Source organism: Pleurodeles waltl, chromosome 3_1 (assembly GCF_031143425.1).
Source record: "Pleurodeles waltl isolate 20211129_DDA chromosome 3_1, aPleWal1.hap1.20221129, whole genome shotgun sequence".
NCBI classification, from domain to species: Eukaryota; Metazoa; Chordata; class Amphibia; order Caudata; family Salamandridae; genus Pleurodeles; species Pleurodeles waltl.
In genome coordinates this window covers 1,527,717,416-1,527,734,683 of record NC_090440.1, presented here as the reverse complement: position 1 = coordinate 1,527,734,683, position 17,268 = coordinate 1,527,717,416, and the positions used below count along the sequence as shown (strand labels likewise).

Genomic DNA, 17,268 nt, shown 5'->3' with positions numbered 1-17,268 from the left:
GAGTCTCTCCTCTTCATGAGAAACATGTGGCAGTGCATAGAAAGTAGGCAAAGTGATGGACTGGCCTATATGAAAAGGTATAATTACTTTGGTAAGGAAGGAAGCCTTAGTGAGTAACACCACTTTGTCAGGATGCACAGACAAAAATAGGGGATTAGAAGATAGAGTCTGAAGCTCACTCACTCCGCAAGCAGAAGTGATGGCAACAAGTAAAACAGTTTTGAAAGTAATGAGCCGTAAGGGAGAATTGTGCATCGGCTCAAAGGGAGTACACATTAAGTAAGGACAAGATTGAGGTCCCACTGAAGCATGATAAACTGAGTGGGAGGAAACACATGTGTGAGGCCCTTAAGGAATCTACTAATAATAGGAGACTTAAAGAGTGAAGACTGATCAGGCAACCTAAGAAAGGCGGAACAGACGATAATAGCTCCTAAGGGTGCCCAAAGCAGAGCCCTGCTGGGCCAAAGAAAGAATGGCAAAAGAACCTCAGAAAGAGGAGCAGAGAGGGGAATCAACAGATTTGGTGGCACTCCATGCCAGAAATTTATGCCAACGACAGGCGTATACCGTTTTGGTGGAGGGACACCTGGCTGCCAAGATTACATCACAGACTTCGGGTGGAAGCCGTCAACTGTTGCCGCTCAATCTCCACGCATGAAGGCGGAGATTAGACAGGTTCGGGTGGATGACCGTCCCCTGCTGCTGCGACAGAAGATCCTCCCAAAGGGGCAGTCTGGGTGGAGGATCGGTGGCCATGTTCAATAGCTCTGGGTACCATGCTCTCCGTGCCCTGTCCAGAGCCATTAAGATTACTTGGGCTCGCTTGTTCTTGATCTTCTCGAGTACTCTGGACAGAAGTGTTATAGGCGGAAAGGAGGCCGGAGATCCAATCGAGACGAAAAGCGTCTCCGAACGAGTGCCGCCTTGAAAACTCCAATGCGCGAAACAGCTGACATTGCTCGTTCTCTGTGGAGGCGAACAGATCTAACCAAGGCTCTCCCCACTGCTGAAAGAGACCTTGCGCCACCTCCGGATGGAGATGCCATTCGTGATTGGTTATGCTTCGTCGGCTGAGTTGTCTGCTCTGGCGTTCAGAGAGCCCACCCGATGTTGAACTACCAGGGTGATGTCCTGATGTGCCAGCCATGTCCAGAGGCAGAGCGCCTCCTGACAAGGGGTCTAGGACCCTACTCTGCCCTGTTTGTGGCAGTACCACATGGCGATAGTGTGGTCAGTGAACACTTGCAATACTTTCCCTTTGAGAGAGGGAAGAAATACTTTAAACGCAAGCCTGATCGCACAGAGCTCCAGAAGACTGAAATGGAGTCCAGTCTCCACCAGAGATCATAGGCCTCTGCTCTCCGCCTCTCCCATGCGGCCGCCCCATCCCAGAACTGACCCATCCATCACTTTGGATAGATCTGGTTGGGAAGGGGGCGGGATCTGCTGTTGACCCAATGCCGATTCGAAAGCCACCACTTCAGGTCTTTCACCGTCCCCTACGAGATCTGGACCATATCAGAAAGATTTCCCAGATGCTGCGCCCACTGGAACTTCAAGTCCCACTGCAGAGCCCGCATATGCCATCTAGTATGTGTCACTAGCAGGATGCAGTAGGCCATAAGGCCCAGCAGCCTCAGAGTCAGTCTTACCGAAACCCAAGATAGAGGTTGAAAGATCAGAATCATAGCCTGAATATCATGGACTAGCTTTTTAGGAGGCTAGGCCCAAAACTGCACTGTCTAAAGAACAGCTCTGATGTAAGGGAGCCTCTGAGAGGGAGTCAGGTGTGACTTTGGCACGATTATAGCGAACCCCAGCATGTGCAGGAGGTTTGCCGTAGTCTGAAGGTGGGAAATGACTTTCTGGGGTGAGCAGGCCTTCAACAGCCAGTCGTTGAGGTAGGGGAAGACTGAAACCCCTAACCTGCGTAGATGAGCTGCAACAACCGTCATCAAATCCGTAAACACCAGAGGTAACATCTGTGGGCAGGCAGGATCAGAATATGGAAATAAGCGTCCTGCAAGTCAATCGCTACCATCCAGCTCTATGGGTCCAGGGAAGATAAGACCTGAGCCAGGGTGAGCATTTTGAATTTCTCCTTCTTGAGGAAGAGATTGAGGTCCCGAAGGTCTAGGATAGGACGAAAGCCCTTGTCTTTTTTTGGGCACCAAAAATTAGTGGAAATAACATCCACAACCAACTTCTTACGCAGGGACCCTCTCTATGGCTCCCTTGGCCAAGAGATCCGCGACTTCCTGGCTGAGAAGTGCCAAATGATCCTCTGGTATACGGCTGAATGATGGAGGCATGGCTGTTTGGGCAGATACGAGGGGGAGGGAGTAACCCCTTCAAATGATCCGCAAAACCCACCTGTACGCAGTGATGGGTTCCCAGTGGGGCAGGTGATGGCGAATCCTGCCGCCAACTGGACCAGAGTGAGGGGACAAACTAGGAGGGTTTGGAGATGGACTGGGCAGACCTCTGGTTCCCTGTCCCACGACCACACTGGATTCTGCGTCCCAGGCCATGCAGCGGCTGAACAGCATTGGTGGCACGGTGGCTGGGAAAGGGACGCGACAGGGAGGCCCTTCCAGGGCCACGGAAGGGGCAAAAGGCAGACTGTTGGGGACGAGGGGGCAGTGGAAAGAGCGAGGGACCGAGCCGAAGCCTGAGAGTCCTTGAACCTCTGCAGCACTGAGTTCACCTTGTCTACAAAGAGACAGGACCCATCAAATGGCATGTCTGTAAGAGTCTGTTGGACATCCCATGAGAAACCAGATGTACGTAACCAGGCGTGGGGCCTCATGGCCACAGTCGTCGCAACCGATCTACGCAGAGTGTCAGTCGTGTCCTGCCCACATCGGATAGTGAACTTTGCCACGTCTCTCTCATCAGTGAAAGCTTGGGAGACTATAGCACGGGCCTCCTCCGGTAACCGCGGCAGAACGTGCGCAATCATTTCTCACAGAGAGTGATTATAATGGCCCAAAAGGCATGAGGTGTTCACGGACCGCAGAGAGAGACTGGAGGAAGAAAACATTATCTTCCCAAATTGTCCTAGCCTTTTTGATTCCCGGTCCGGAGGTCACAGAAGGAGGAGAGAGCATGCCAGCGTCTGGAGAGGTATCCGGACCACTGGCCTCGCCCAACTCCGTGCCCAGTCCAAGTTAGGGTCATCCTGGTATTCATACGGGTCCAGGGACCCCTCCAATCCTTCCCCGAATTCGAACCCATAGGAATTAGGGTCAGAATCTAACCTGGGGTGAATAGGCCACATCGAAGAAGGCTGTGTCGGCTGACGCCGGTCCGACTACAAGTCGTCGGGTGATCAGGATCAGGTCGACGGTGAGCACCACCGACATCTGGAGCGTCAACAATCAAATCGGTGCCGGGGAGGTTTTGATGGCACGACCAACGCCGGTGCAGATCTGAGCATTGGATCTGAGACTTCGGTAGCCGGAGCCACAGGCGCAAAACCCAAAGGCCACCCAACCGAACCCCTTGAGCCGTAGCGGACTGCCCAAAAAATAGGCGCATGGCCTCATAAAATTCTTTCGATTGGGCAAGGGGTCGCCACGGCTCCCAGAAACTCAGGGAGGCGTGGTACGGACCTAAAAACAGGCTCTGAAGATGCAGGCCTCAAATACCGACGCTCCTCCTGTGTCTCATCACCAGAGCGACGGGGTGAAGTCGAAGGATGACGGGATTTCTTTGACTTCTTCTTACCTTGACCCGAAGACTTTGAAGAAGATGAGTGGTAATGGCTCCGCGACCGGTCTCGAGACCTTCCCCTTGAGCGAGACCGGGACCTATACTGACTCGAGCACCAGGCTGCCATAAGATTGAGGTACTGCTCGCTCAAGGCCTCCGGGAGTATGGCCTAGTACTCGGAGCACAACTTCAGGTTGTAGTCGCTCTCCAGGCACCACAAACAGACCTGATGCGGATCCGTCATCATGTGGTGATAGTCCTCGCACGGTTTGAAGCTGGTCTTTGGGGACATCCCTCAACGCACCAAAAACCTCACAAAAACTCACCAAAAGAGTCAGTCGGTCAAAAATTGACCAAGGGTAGGTCTCTCCGGATCAGCGTATGGCGCTGAGGTGGCGTCTATGTACTACTCCCAATGTCATCACAGCAACTACGACACCAACGATGCCGGCAGAGTCGACCGGCGCCACCTACTGACACGCAAGGGTATTGCTTGATGAAAAAATATCCAGATCCAGTCTGACGCCTGGGGGAAAATTCTATGGTAAGGAATCTGCAGCTAGGAGTCTCCATCAGATAGTCCATTTAGCACACAAAAAAGCAGCACCACGTGAAGGACTTTGTTGGGCTTCTTTTTTACCTAGTAATGTCCCCGTGACACCTAGCCATACTGATGGTTAATCTTTCAGTTCTTTTTGGCATGGTTTTAAAGGACATAAGACGTTACATAAATTATGCGACTCCACAGGTAAGGAGCAAGGTTGGTGTATGAAACACTTGAAAGAGAACCATAATTTTGATTGGATAAACTATATCCTTTCTTTGCTAAAACGTAGGGAACTATGCTTCCTTTTCAGCATTCGCTGGAAGAACATCAATTTTCTTGCTTTGTCCCCCTTTACCCTGCGTGCTACTCCTCCCTTCATGTCCCAGACTGCCCCCTCTACCCCTATCAATGTTCTGGGTTGCCCGTTCACCTCCAGTTTGCATGTTGCTCCTCTGACCAGTCTTAACTTGGCTTTTCTCTTATACTCCGGCTCCTCCTGTTCTTCTGTTACACCACCCAGACCATTTTTTTAATTTCACTTTAAAAAAAAAAAACTGTTAGGATCACATAGCAGCTGCAATTTGATAATGAGCTACTCCTTTCTCTGAATGTGCTTCTGTGTACCTTTTACTTTACTTTTAATTTAAGCCTACAAGAATGGCATCGGCCTTCTGGGAATGGTGTAGTGGAAGATGAGGACCAGAGGCAGAATTCTTGGCTGTCTCCCTTACAGGGATAAGGTCAATATACCCAGGACTTAAGAAGAATCTCTAATGAAGCTGCTGTGCATTAAGGATCTATCCTGCTCTGCCAGAATTCAGAATCTTTTCCCAAGGAAGTTGGTGATTCTAACCCTGCCCAGACTGGGAGCCAACAACTGCTGCTAGACCTGACCCACAACTACTAATTAAATCAGTCCTCAAAATGAGCTAGATTTATCCTGCTGCTGTTTGAGCCTCTATGCTGCAGCTTGCTTTGCCACTCTTTCTTTCACAACTAAGGTGGTGCAAGTGCTTGGGTGCACCAAGCAGTCTGCTTTCACAGACATGCCTGTGTATCTGCCCCCACCACTGAGTTTCCTCTCACACGGCTAGAACTACAACTCCCATCACAAGTGGTGCACTGGATGATAGTACCTCTCAGTCAGTAAGCAAAGACAAAAACAGAGGTACAAAGTTACACATTCAGATGTATTGGTCAATAGCATAAAACTTCTTAGTTACTGAAAAGAGCCAAAATGATCAATGTATCATGACATATGCACATGCACGCATGGTGACACTTGTACAAGTCTTCAATCTACGGGCAAAAGAGAAAATGGTAGCAGTGTCATGAAAGATGCCTTTGTGAGAACACAGACCCTTCAAATGGCAACATTTGTTTGCCAGGTTTTGTCATGTTTTCATTTTTTTGGCGCTGCTGGTCAGCATCAGCAAAAGGAATGCCAAAGCCGAACCCCTTTCAAAGGGGGGTCTCTCTGGCTTTGCAAATGACTTTTTTTAAAGTAAATAATATGTTATCCACAGTGTAATCTTTCAGAAATTAATTCAGCAACTAGAAAGTAGTTTTCAAAGAATGTTGCCCAATGCTGTTGTAACATGTCTCAGTTTTCAAATTACTATGGGACTCCACATCATCAAGGACGCACAGCTCCATTACTAGGCTCATTTTTTAATAGAAATGGCTGTTTTCATGCAAGTTTGTTCAAATGGATCAAGTGAAGTGACCCAAAGGCGCAACTCCCAGAACGCATTAGATAGTTAAACTAAATCCCAGCTCAGTTTCCTTGGGGACCTGGAATCATCTAGGAACATTAACCATTTAATATATTACTAACAAAATTAAAAGCACATGAGCTGGTTTATGTGCACAATTTTCTAAGTTTCTTATTTTGTTAATATATTGACATAGGATTTTGCACTATCTGTCTTAAGAGCCTTCACAGCATTTCCAAAGTTACAGAAAATACTGAATTTCGAGGCTCAAAATGGGAAAACTGTTCAGCGATCCCTCAAACAGCACAACTCACAACTTCTTCATCATCTTCAGGTACAACTGTTGGTTTTCCTTCCTTTTTCAGTGCCTTCCTTTTTTCTTTCACCTGTAAAGTTAATACAAGAACATTTAAGCAGAGAAGAGGGATTGTTTGAATAGGATTTTTATATGAAAATTCCACCCTCCATTAGAGAGCAGACTTTACTCATTGATGTATTCTTAAAACATCCAAAATTAATAGCACAGGGCAGTTTGATGGATATATCTGGAGGACGCAACCCAAAGAAGTGGCACCTACTCTGTACATTTTCTACAGTAATTTTACAGTTTGGCATTCCAAAAGTGTGTGGCACGGGCTACAGGGTACACATACAATCTAAAAATGGAGTAAAATTTATCAAAATTCCAATAACGATATGAACCAGTTAAATGTATGAAATTTGCATTACATTGTGTATTCTGATACCACAGGTCACAATAAAACCAGGCCAAATGGGCTTTTTGTTTCTGTTCTATGGGTAAGCCAAACGGAAAGAGTAACTAGGCATTTGAACTATTTCTTCATATACTAGCGGAACAATGCATGTAAAAAAACATACTGAAAGCTTAAGTAATTCAATGCAATGCCCTGCAACATTTTGAAGATAGGTTCCTTTCTAAAAAAAAAAAAACACAACAGTATATGTCAAGCATTAACTGAATTTGTACATAGATTTCTAGGAAGCATTCACTCAAATATCATTCGCTCTTACTGTCTTCTGAACCGATCAATTAACTGCTGTTTCAATTGGAATTCCACTAACTGAAAACATTGCCACAAACTTCAATCAATAAATCTATTGTTCCGCTCCATTCCATGGCCTCACTTCCGGGCGACAGCTCAATTGCTAAGAAATTAGATGACCTAGTTTTGACTAATCATGAAACTCTCTATGAAGACAGCGGGTTTCAACGTGGAGTTGTCAACCATATCTCTGATACCAGTTCCTGAAATAAGTTGACAAATATTGAACAGAATGAGGTGAATTGTGATCATCGTGGATTTGATCCTACTGGTCAAAAACTACTGTCATTGTTTGAAAGCAGAGTTTTTTTTATGATGAATGGCTTCACATTACATAATTGTCCTTCCACTATTCTTGAATGGAGTAAGTCATTCAATTGTGCAGCCTTCAAAACTGATGTTCAAGCTTGAGTTTTCCAATGATCAGCGTGGTTCTAATCAACTGCTGTTAAAACTTCACTTAAACAAAGAACTAAGCAATACCTCAGTAAAGCAAAGAAACATCTGGAAGTGTAAAGCATGTAGGAAAGTGAGATATTCCTTGGGTTTTGGGTACGGATTTGAGGAACAGGGTTTAAGTGGAATTCTGGATGAGTAAACACCTGATAAATGGTATTTGGAATACAGGCTTCATTCGTACGTGTTTGCCAAAAGCAAGACCACAGGTAGTTAGGCAGTTATAAGTTGTTATAACCCAAATATTATTATTAGACACCTATAGCTGAACAATGGCAGGAGTGGGGATAAAATGAGTTTAAAAATTGTTAAGGAGGGCAGTCTAAAGCAAGAGAAGAAAGGAAATTGTGATTGACATATCAATTGACTACAAGTGGATAGTTTGAGAGGTAGTGGAAACTAGGCAGGAGGTTTAGAGTGCTATGAGGAGGTTTAGTGTGGGATCACATTTCCAATGCCATCTGTAATACTGAGATTACATAGTTGAAAGATGCTGCACATGTAGGAGTGCTTCAGGTCTATTTAAACAACCAAAAGATAGATAAGGATTTACATTTCAACTATAATCGAATTCCACATAAATCTATTGTAGCAGGAGAATGTCAGGCATTTCAACTTTTCCTTCCTGCACTACTGAATTCCAGTCAGGCGAGTCTGCAATCAACAGCAATCTACTCCTACTCTTCTTCCGGCTTCCCCATCAAGAACTCATTCCATCTAGATTTACCATGTTTGCTTATTTACGCTGGCTTATACCTTGCAAAATGTCTTCAACTCTGAAATGAGGAGCAGCAGAGAAGGAAACAAGTGTAACCAATCAACAACCTAAATACAAACATATGTATTACACGTGATTCCTGCAAACCACATCAACAGGTTAATCCAAACTAACAGCTTTAGATGGTGTATTGATCTTGCCAGGTTCCTCTTATTTAAACTCAGATACCTACTTGTGTGGACATAGTATCACTTTCCATCCTCTTTGCTTCTTAATACTCCTCTGGCATAGGGTGAAATTAAGGCACACATATTCAATGTACCACTGCAGTTCTGTTATCTTATCTCCCTTCCGATGACTAAACAAGAGCCCTTGTCACTGGACATCGCAATTTTAGAGCACAGGGTGGCATAAAGAAGGTATCCAAGGGTGGAATGGACAGGATTTCAAAGTATATTTCTATTGAAAGTAACATTAGTTTGGACTACGTCAACTGCACTTAATCTGTGGGAACTCGATCCACCTGACCTTTCTTAAAGTTTCAAAGATTTTTTGGTTAGGCGTGTTTTTTTTTGTTTTTTGTTTTAAGATACTGGATTAACAAGTACTTGAATTTTGGTTAGTTTTGGATTAAGTCTCGATGTGGTCTTATGATTAATTTATGGCTTACATTATAAGAGTTATGAGTATTGGTTTAGGATTCTAAGTTTTGGCACTCAAGTGTTGGACATGATCTTTTGGACTTTCGGTTTAGATGTCTAAGCTTCATTTTAGAGACAATTTGGGCAATGAGGCTCACTTTTAAAGGTTTCCAGAAAAACTAGAAGGCATTATTCCATAAGGGATCATACTTAGGCCATCATCCTAACTAACTGTAGTTTTTCAGGTTAGCCTCAAATGGCCAGTGAAGCTTAATTGTTGGGTATTGCGTTAAGCCAGAGGGATAACTAAATAACTACAAATATTTCAGTGGTGTAATCTGGCGCTCCCAATTCATAACATGCTTGGGACAAATTTGCACTGATCAGAGGCGACAGAAGATGTAGAACCAGAAATTAAGCATATGTAGGAAAGTGCCCTTTTTCTTGGCATGGGGACCCCCATTTTCTGCCTGTTGACAGTATCTTGGACTGTGTTTGACTGTCTCTAAGGGGTTCCTGCTAACCAAGACCCCAGTAGTTTTGCTCTCTCCTCTAAATAGTACCTTTTTCTTCCCACAATTAACATACTGGTCCCCCCATGTAAGTCCTAGGTACCCAGGGAATTGAAGTTTCCAGGGGATCCCTATGGGCTGCAGCAGTTATTCTGCCACCAATAAGGAGCCCATGCAAAGGGTTCTGCAGGCCTTCCATTGCAGCCTGCAGGAAACGGGTGCATACAGCTACCTCTAGAGAGCCTGCCTTCTAGGCACTTCCTACACTTCACTAAGAGGGGATACCTGATATAAGGTGTAAGTATCATAGGTACCCACCACACACAAGGCCGGCTACCTACAGTATACATAAGTAAAAGTACAGTATATGCATTTGTGCTGAGATATGTACTTAGTCACAAAAGGGAAATGGCTTCCCATGCAGTGTACAGAAGAGTAAAATTCTATTCTATTGATTTAGCTCAAGGGCAGGGTGGTATTTAACCGATCTGAAAGAACAAAAGATTTCCGAACCGGACTCTGTGAAGTAAAGTGCTTGCCTTCGTCCTTCCCTATTCAACTCAGAGTGGTCCATGGTTTCTACTAGCCTTACACTACTGTCCTAGTCTCAGCAGGTATGGGATGAAAAAGCCAAGACACCTCCCCTACATTATCACCAGACAGAATGCGTTTCATTCTGGGAACTCTTTAGCACTAAGACAGTTAAAATTTCAAGATGCAAGGATATGGAGAAAGTCTTAAATTCATTAGGCATTCCAAGATACAGTGAAAGTCTGTTCTTGTCCTCCCTCCTGTAAAGAGGGCTACAGTTCTGTGTGGCACTGCATTAACACTTACTACTGAGTTCCCTCCTAATATTGAGCCACTACCAAGGCATGCAATCCTTGGTCTCTTCAGAGCGCTAGGTTTGGTTAGCCTCCTTCATTACATAAACAAGAAGTGTAGCAGCACGAGAAAGAAATCCACTTATACAAAATCATTACAGTAAAAGAAAACAGCAAACAGATAACTTACAATGTGGTCAATATATTCCTGGCCAGCTTGTATGACATCCAAAGCTCGTTTCTTTTGATCTGGGTCCAGTAAATTCTTATATGCTTTGTCCACAGCTGAAAAAATAATTCCATTACTACTGTATCATTAGTGCTACAACAGAAATCTGATTTTAGGGTGCTTTAACACCAGTGCACATAGACAAAAATAACTTCAGTTATTAGAAAAATAATCTGATTCACAAAGCAAAACACTAATCTGTGTATGATATTAGGTGATAACTATTTGGGTTACTATGAAAGCATTACGGCAGTCACCTATTTGTGAGGGTAGAGCTTGTAAAGAAAGTTTCACACAAACATGTTGCAGAATACAGGGGACTCCAAAACCCCAGTGTGATTCTGTAGCTAGAAATATTATACGGACTAAGTGAACTTTACAGTGTCTCTTGAACTCTTAGGCCTAGGTTTTTGCAAATGATCAATTATTGCCACTTATTGTCACCCACGACAACAATGAAAACTACTTTTCAGATATAGGTGCAGATTCACTATGTAGTCTCTATGCTTGCCGTGCGCAGATGCAGGCCCGCATCAGCGGTCACGCCACAATCAGTCAACTGGATAGAAGTGGCATACACTGAGAAGGGTTAGGTATGTTTTTATAATGGGGGAGGGGAACGGAGCAAGACAGCCACTTAAAAGCCAAGGTAAACGTTACACACTCCTGATCCTAATTTTCCATCACTGGCATTTCTTTGGAACCATAAGCATCACAATATTTCTCCTTTGCACAGAATACCTGCACACAGACTTTTTTCCTTATTTCTTCTATAATGTAAACATGGGTACTTGAGGGCATTGTTTTCTTTTTTTTTAATGAAAATATAACAAGCAATAAAAGTAAAACTTCAACAGTAAAAATTAATTGTGCAGTGGAAGTCACATTTTAATTCCATTTTACAAATGTATCATTAAACATGATATGTGCACTACTTTTCTTTTAAAATTGTTACTTCAAGGCTCAAAAAGCTACCAAATTCCTTAATTCCGGGTATGGCAGTTCCTTTTGTCTATAAGGTCAGAAAAAGGGGGCAAATTATTAAATTCTGGCTATGCTTCTGATTTAATGTGAAGAAGTAAATAGTTTATATATTGAAAGATACAATTAATGGCTAACGTTATAAAGAAGGTAAATGTTACTTCTAGCTCTAAGGGGGGGGGGCACTCGGGTGGTGGGTCACAGCAAGGGCTTGGCTTTCTGTACGCTCACCGATAGCCAATGGCACTGCTTTTTTCTATAACAGCTGCACATCCCATGAGAGCCCCTGTTCCTGCGAGAACACTAAGTGGCGGAAATATGCACAGCATGTGTATCTACAGCTACACTTGCCACAAACATGTGAGTTACAAATCACAAAGCCAGTAGGAAGCAAAGGGTGGAATGCATTCTCAGATAAGCTTTCAGAATGCCTACAAGGTATCTCTTCATACTCAGCTCTACTGTCTGGTAGGTTTAGACCTAACAATGCTTTCCATGTTCTCTAATTAAATTAAAAATATAAAACTAGAGCATTACACACTTACACACACGCTCACATACACGCACAATTCAGTTAAAAATTAGTGGCCATAAAAAAGTGGAAAGGGGGTGGGGGTTTTTATTAATTAAGAGTGAATAACCACTGCAAAGGATCACAATGGAATGCTCTCTGATATTCATAAAAGGTAGAGTACAATTGGAAGCCAACCTAAACTTATATCTGCAGTCAGAACCACAGAATTGATCTCTTAGTCATTTAAGTTACTAAGAGGAGCCTGACCCACTCAAGTATTTGACTTCCAGTCATGCAGACATAGACATGTATTAGACAGAGAAGAATCATCAGCTTCTTTGGAGACTGAACTGTGTGAGCTGAGCTATTAACAACCAAAGCGAAGTTCATTAGCTCCGCAGAACCAGCATGGCGTTAACAGGTCAGGAAATGGCAAAACTAAGAAAGAAGTGGAACAACTTTCTCTAAGAACATAACAACAAGCTTGTGTTCCAGCCAAGGTATGTGGCCTAGATACCATCAAAGAAACTCAATTTTGGAATTAAGACATTAACGAGGACCTAGAGAGATGGGCTGGTTAACAAAAACAGGATTTATCACTCAGAACTGCAGAAGGTGAAACAATGACCTTACCTTCAAAAGCCTTCTGCGCTCTTTCAGGATCATCTTGATTTTTGTCTGGATGCACCAATATGGATAACTAAAGAAGAGAAAATGAAACCCATATTAACACATAAGAATCAGTAATGTCATTGATCTGTGGTAACAAGTTGTTCATCTCTATTTGATTCCCTATAACGCCAGAGGCTTGGCTGAATTATTCAGTGTAAGCTGAAGATCCTAATATGCTCTGTTTAGCACTCAAACCCCATTGTGCCTTAAACCGCTGCTCAAGACTAAGCATCCAATTGTAGCCTGTTATGGCAAAGGAAGCCATATCCAAGCTCAATGAAGCCATCTAAAATCACTTTCCAAGCTATAAATATGTTCTCATTTACTTTGAGTGACATTTTCTTGAGGTCTTTAATTTTCTATTAAGTGCAGTTATTTCCATGGTTTCTACCTTTCTGTAAACTTTAAACATTATTTTTCTGTTTCACTCCTTCCTGCTAGAAAGTATTAGCTATATGTTTCCTTTCTTCGATTTAGCTGAGTTGCCTTCAAACAAATGCAACATTGATCTAATTCCACAAATGACTGTCATATCAATATGCACACGTCAAGAATGTTTTGGCAACCCAAAAGCCTTTAAGGCTGCGAAAAGGTTAAAAAGAGGCAGAGGTGCAGGAAAAGGGGATAACACCCTTCTCATTTATTCAGATGAGAAAGAGGGTAGCAATGCTTTTCTTTAAAGCGTTCAGATGATGTAAGACCAAAACAGCAATGGACCATCCAAAAAAAGAAATGCCCAAGGTTATAAGTCAAAACTGACTGGAACATCATGTTGATGGCAAAATTAAATCATGCATCACTCTGTACTGGAACGCCCAGGTCTCTTTTCAGCCTCATACAAAAAAAAGGAACTCAAAGCCCAAGAGTCTGGCATTCACTAGTGGATTCTGGTACCTATTATCTTATTGAAGGAGGCCTATGCACTAAAGAAAGTAAGTAATGGAAAACATTATTTTACAGAAACAGGCTTAGATGTCAGCCTTTGTGATTGCATTGTTGGACTGGTAAATACAAATAAAAAAAATGTCCTCCTCACAGAGCCAATTACACTTAGAGTTAACAAATTTTATAGAAGTCATCTATAATAATAAAAAAGAGCTGCAGCGAAAGAAAGGTTCTGTTCAATGAAGGACAAAGAGGTGCACATTGTGCTTTCTTATTCCGCTATATTTCTCCAGCAACTTTTTCCAACAACATATTAACAAACTACCTTTCCCATGAACACAAGGGCCAATTTTAGTTTCAAATGGACCAATCACAATACAGATGAAGCCAATGATGTGATCCAACCAGATTTCACCGTTTTTCTTCATGTGTGTTGACCATGAGTTAACTAAGAGTAATCTTGTTATTCCTAGTGCCAGGACACCTTAAAGTAAAAGTGTGATATTTGTTCTGTCATAACCCAAACCATCTCAACATATCCACATGCACTGACAGTCTTCTCGTTCAATGTGATCACTCAGAGTAAAGACAACTCAGCTGAGCCACAACGTTCTCCTTGTGACTTAACTTTCGCACAGTACAATTCAACTCAGAGGATACAAGCATGCCAACACATCTTCACTTATGGTTTAATTGGTTACTATTTCTTTGGAAATGTTTAGACACGAAAAAAAGTGTCAGGGCTTAGCTTTGTTTATTATAGCTGCCATGAAATGTAACACCTTAAATTAGAATGTGCTGGCTGTTTTTCCTTTTTTAAAGTGCTTTCACCCTCGATTTCCCATTACTCCCTTTCCTTACCTGCTGTGAAAGTCTGATCTTTTACAGTACAAACTCACTGCCCCACCTCTTTTTGCTGGTGATCTCGGTCATCTAGGGAGATAAGTAGAGGAAGGCCTTCGAGTGTTGGGGATTTCCAAAGACGGATGTTCTCAAAAGTCAACAATAAGGACAAAGGTACTGTTACATGATCATACATTGGAGTAACTGGGTTATCACTGATCACTCACTCTGATGGACCCTACATCTAGCGTGTGGGATGGTGCCAATCAAGCGATATTTATTTGTGACTAAAGTGCTAAGCCTCCAGGCTCTATAAATCTCCTCCTGTGCCCTTACCCTCATGCCTCTCAGAGCAGATATGTCTCACCTGCGAGTATAAGCCATTTTAATTGTTCAGCACTGTTTCTTACTGTTAATCTCCTCAACTTTTGAGTCATACAGTAACACTATAATTTGAAGTGTAATTCTTTTTCCCGGGTAATATCCTATGTAGGCAGTTGAGATAAATGCTGATGCACCACAGCCACCAATACTACTGCACTCCAGCTGAATAAAAAGGGTACTCTCCTCATGTAGCTGACCTCCCACAGGTAGTTCTGTCAACCAGTCAGAGCTCACTCTAGGTCGTATTAGGACTTGAAAAAATAAGGCATTATACCTTACATAACTCTCAGATAAACTCTAAATCGCCAGTCAGTGCCAATCCATCCATATAGCTTAACAGACGAGGACAGATTGCAGGTAAAGGTAGTATTCACACAAAAGGTGTTTGTACCTTCTGGTTCCAAGATAGGACTGCTAACACTTATGCTAGGTTTTTAAATGACAGTGAGCAATATGGTCAATATTATCCTCTGTTACTTTGTCAGTGAGCTCTCCTCTTTCATCTGGAATGGCACTGTCTACTCTGTTTGTAAATAAAGTTTTGGTCAATGGTTCAGAGGTGCCAGTCAAATAAAAATGTTGCAGCAAGGTTGCTACAAATATGTGTACCCTCCATTTCAATGACTGATGGCTCTTATGTGTACCCTCCATTTCAATGACTGATGGCTCCGAGTCTAAACCGGACAAACCAGTGGTTTAACAGTCTGATACCCAAGCAACAAATGTACCAATGAAGTCTAACAAATGTATTTTATTGCACAAGATTTGTACAGAACAGGTGTTCGACTGATTGCCACTTTGTAGCTCTGAAAGCAGAGAGAAAAAGGAGGCCTTTTGGTGAATAAGAATAGCCATTCTTACAGGACACATTACTCAGGCTAAAGAATAATGTGGTCACAAAGCCTAATAGATGACGGTGTCTTCAGCTAGAGCAAAACTCAATACCGTGAGGCACTGTCAGGGATTGTTTTTCGCTTTCCTTCAGAAGGTGTCAAAGTTTGGGTGACTTTTCAAGTTCAGCACAGGGCTTTCCAGAGTTGAGCTCAAGTCCGCACCTAATCCCTTAAAGACAATGCAGAGGATTTTATCACTTCAAGAAGATATAGTTGTGTAACAGCCATTGTAATGTGTGAAGATTTCTCTACCTTGCAACATAAAACTTTGTTCTGCAGCCTGTAGTTTCTGTATCTCTTTCTTTGGTACCCGAGAACAACACACACCACACTTGTCTGGCGTTGATACCACAAATACTTGTCAGCTGAATCCAGTAACGATGAAGCAACATGATCATTCACAGGAGCATAACGTAAATGCTTTTTTGGTTAGTTCTGTGGAATGAGGACAAAAAGGTATGTCCAAGTTAAACCATACTCCAAGGTTTTTTAAGTCCTTGGAAAAAATAAGAGAGGATTCTCGTAGGCTCAGCTGCTCAAAAGGAAGGCTGTCAGAATTTCAGTTCAACTGCTCAATCACATGTAGGTTTCGTTCAGTTACCAGTCAGTCTTTCAGGGACCTGTAGATAATCTCACTTTGTTCCTTGTGTCGCTCACTTCAATGTGAAACTGAATCACTTCTGCGTACATTTCAAACTGAAATTGGGATTGCATGGTCAACTGGCAGAGCAGTCTACTGTATTTTGTAGACATAAATGGAGACAGAAAATGCCCACAGCCTGCATGGGATAGGACTCACAACAGATTATGAGGAATCAACTTTAATTTGCTGACAGACTAGCAACAGTGATACACATTCCAGTAAACCATGCACCATTTTCAAAGCAGTCCATAATATTTTGTGTTTCACCGTGTTGCAGGCTCAGACAGGTAAAGATATCAGGATTTTAGAGTGATCTTCACCTAGAAAAGAATGCCGATATTATCTGAGATCTTAAGTTGTAGGTTTCTGTCCTACTTCTGTCAAAACATGGAAAGGTTTTGTGATGAATCAATTTAGATGCTATGAAGTCTGTAATGTAACTTCTTATAAAATTTTGCTAAGGAATGGAAGTTTTTTTAATTTTATTTTATTGTTAAAGGGTAACATACAACAATACAATAAGAAGACAGCCCACAGAGCAAAATACAGAAGGATAAAGAATCCAAGCCCCACATAGTCCCAGGGGCACAACTTATTATGTAAGACTACAAACATGTCTCGAGTCTTTCTATGGCAGTAAGCATCATCAAAGTCCCCGCAGATCACTAGGGGTCCCCAGCCTTCGCCAATAATATGTCAGCATCAATCCAATCTCGAGGCAGTTCACAGCCTACTCATCGGGCTATTAACTAAAGACATAACCGTAAATAGAAGGGAGAAAAAAGGAGGCAGGCGGAGAAGAACGCAGGGGCACTGGCAGCAAACAGATTTACACTCTTCCCACACCATGAGGGGAGACTGAAGGCACACAAAACAGCTAAGCGCATAGACTGTCATGTAGTACGCACACACCCAAATTATAAGGCTTCCAGAAAGGAGCGCAGCAGAGCCCAAATATCCATAGGACGGGAACCCTCCAGGGTCAACTCCCAAAAAATCAGCAGCTATTCTTGACAAAAGGAGCAGCCAG

At 42.9% G+C, this 17,268-nt stretch overlaps 1 protein-coding gene across 1 annotated transcript in view; it reads right to left on the bottom strand.

Annotated features, from left to right (window-relative positions):
- DNAJC8 (DnaJ heat shock protein family (Hsp40) member C8) overlaps nucleotides 1–17,268 on the bottom strand; it is a 96,165-nt gene that overhangs the window by 39,262 nt on the left and 39,635 nt on the right. The window contains exons 4-6 of the mRNA XM_069225111.1: nucleotides 12,552–12,618; nucleotides 10,385–10,479; nucleotides 6,294–6,365 (exon numbers count right to left, since the gene is read on the bottom strand). Of these exons, the coding sequence (XP_069081212.1) occupies nucleotides 6,294–6,365; nucleotides 10,385–10,479; nucleotides 12,552–12,618 (234 nt within the window). The remainder of the gene's footprint in view (nucleotides 1–6,293; nucleotides 6,366–10,384; nucleotides 10,480–12,551; nucleotides 12,619–17,268) is intronic.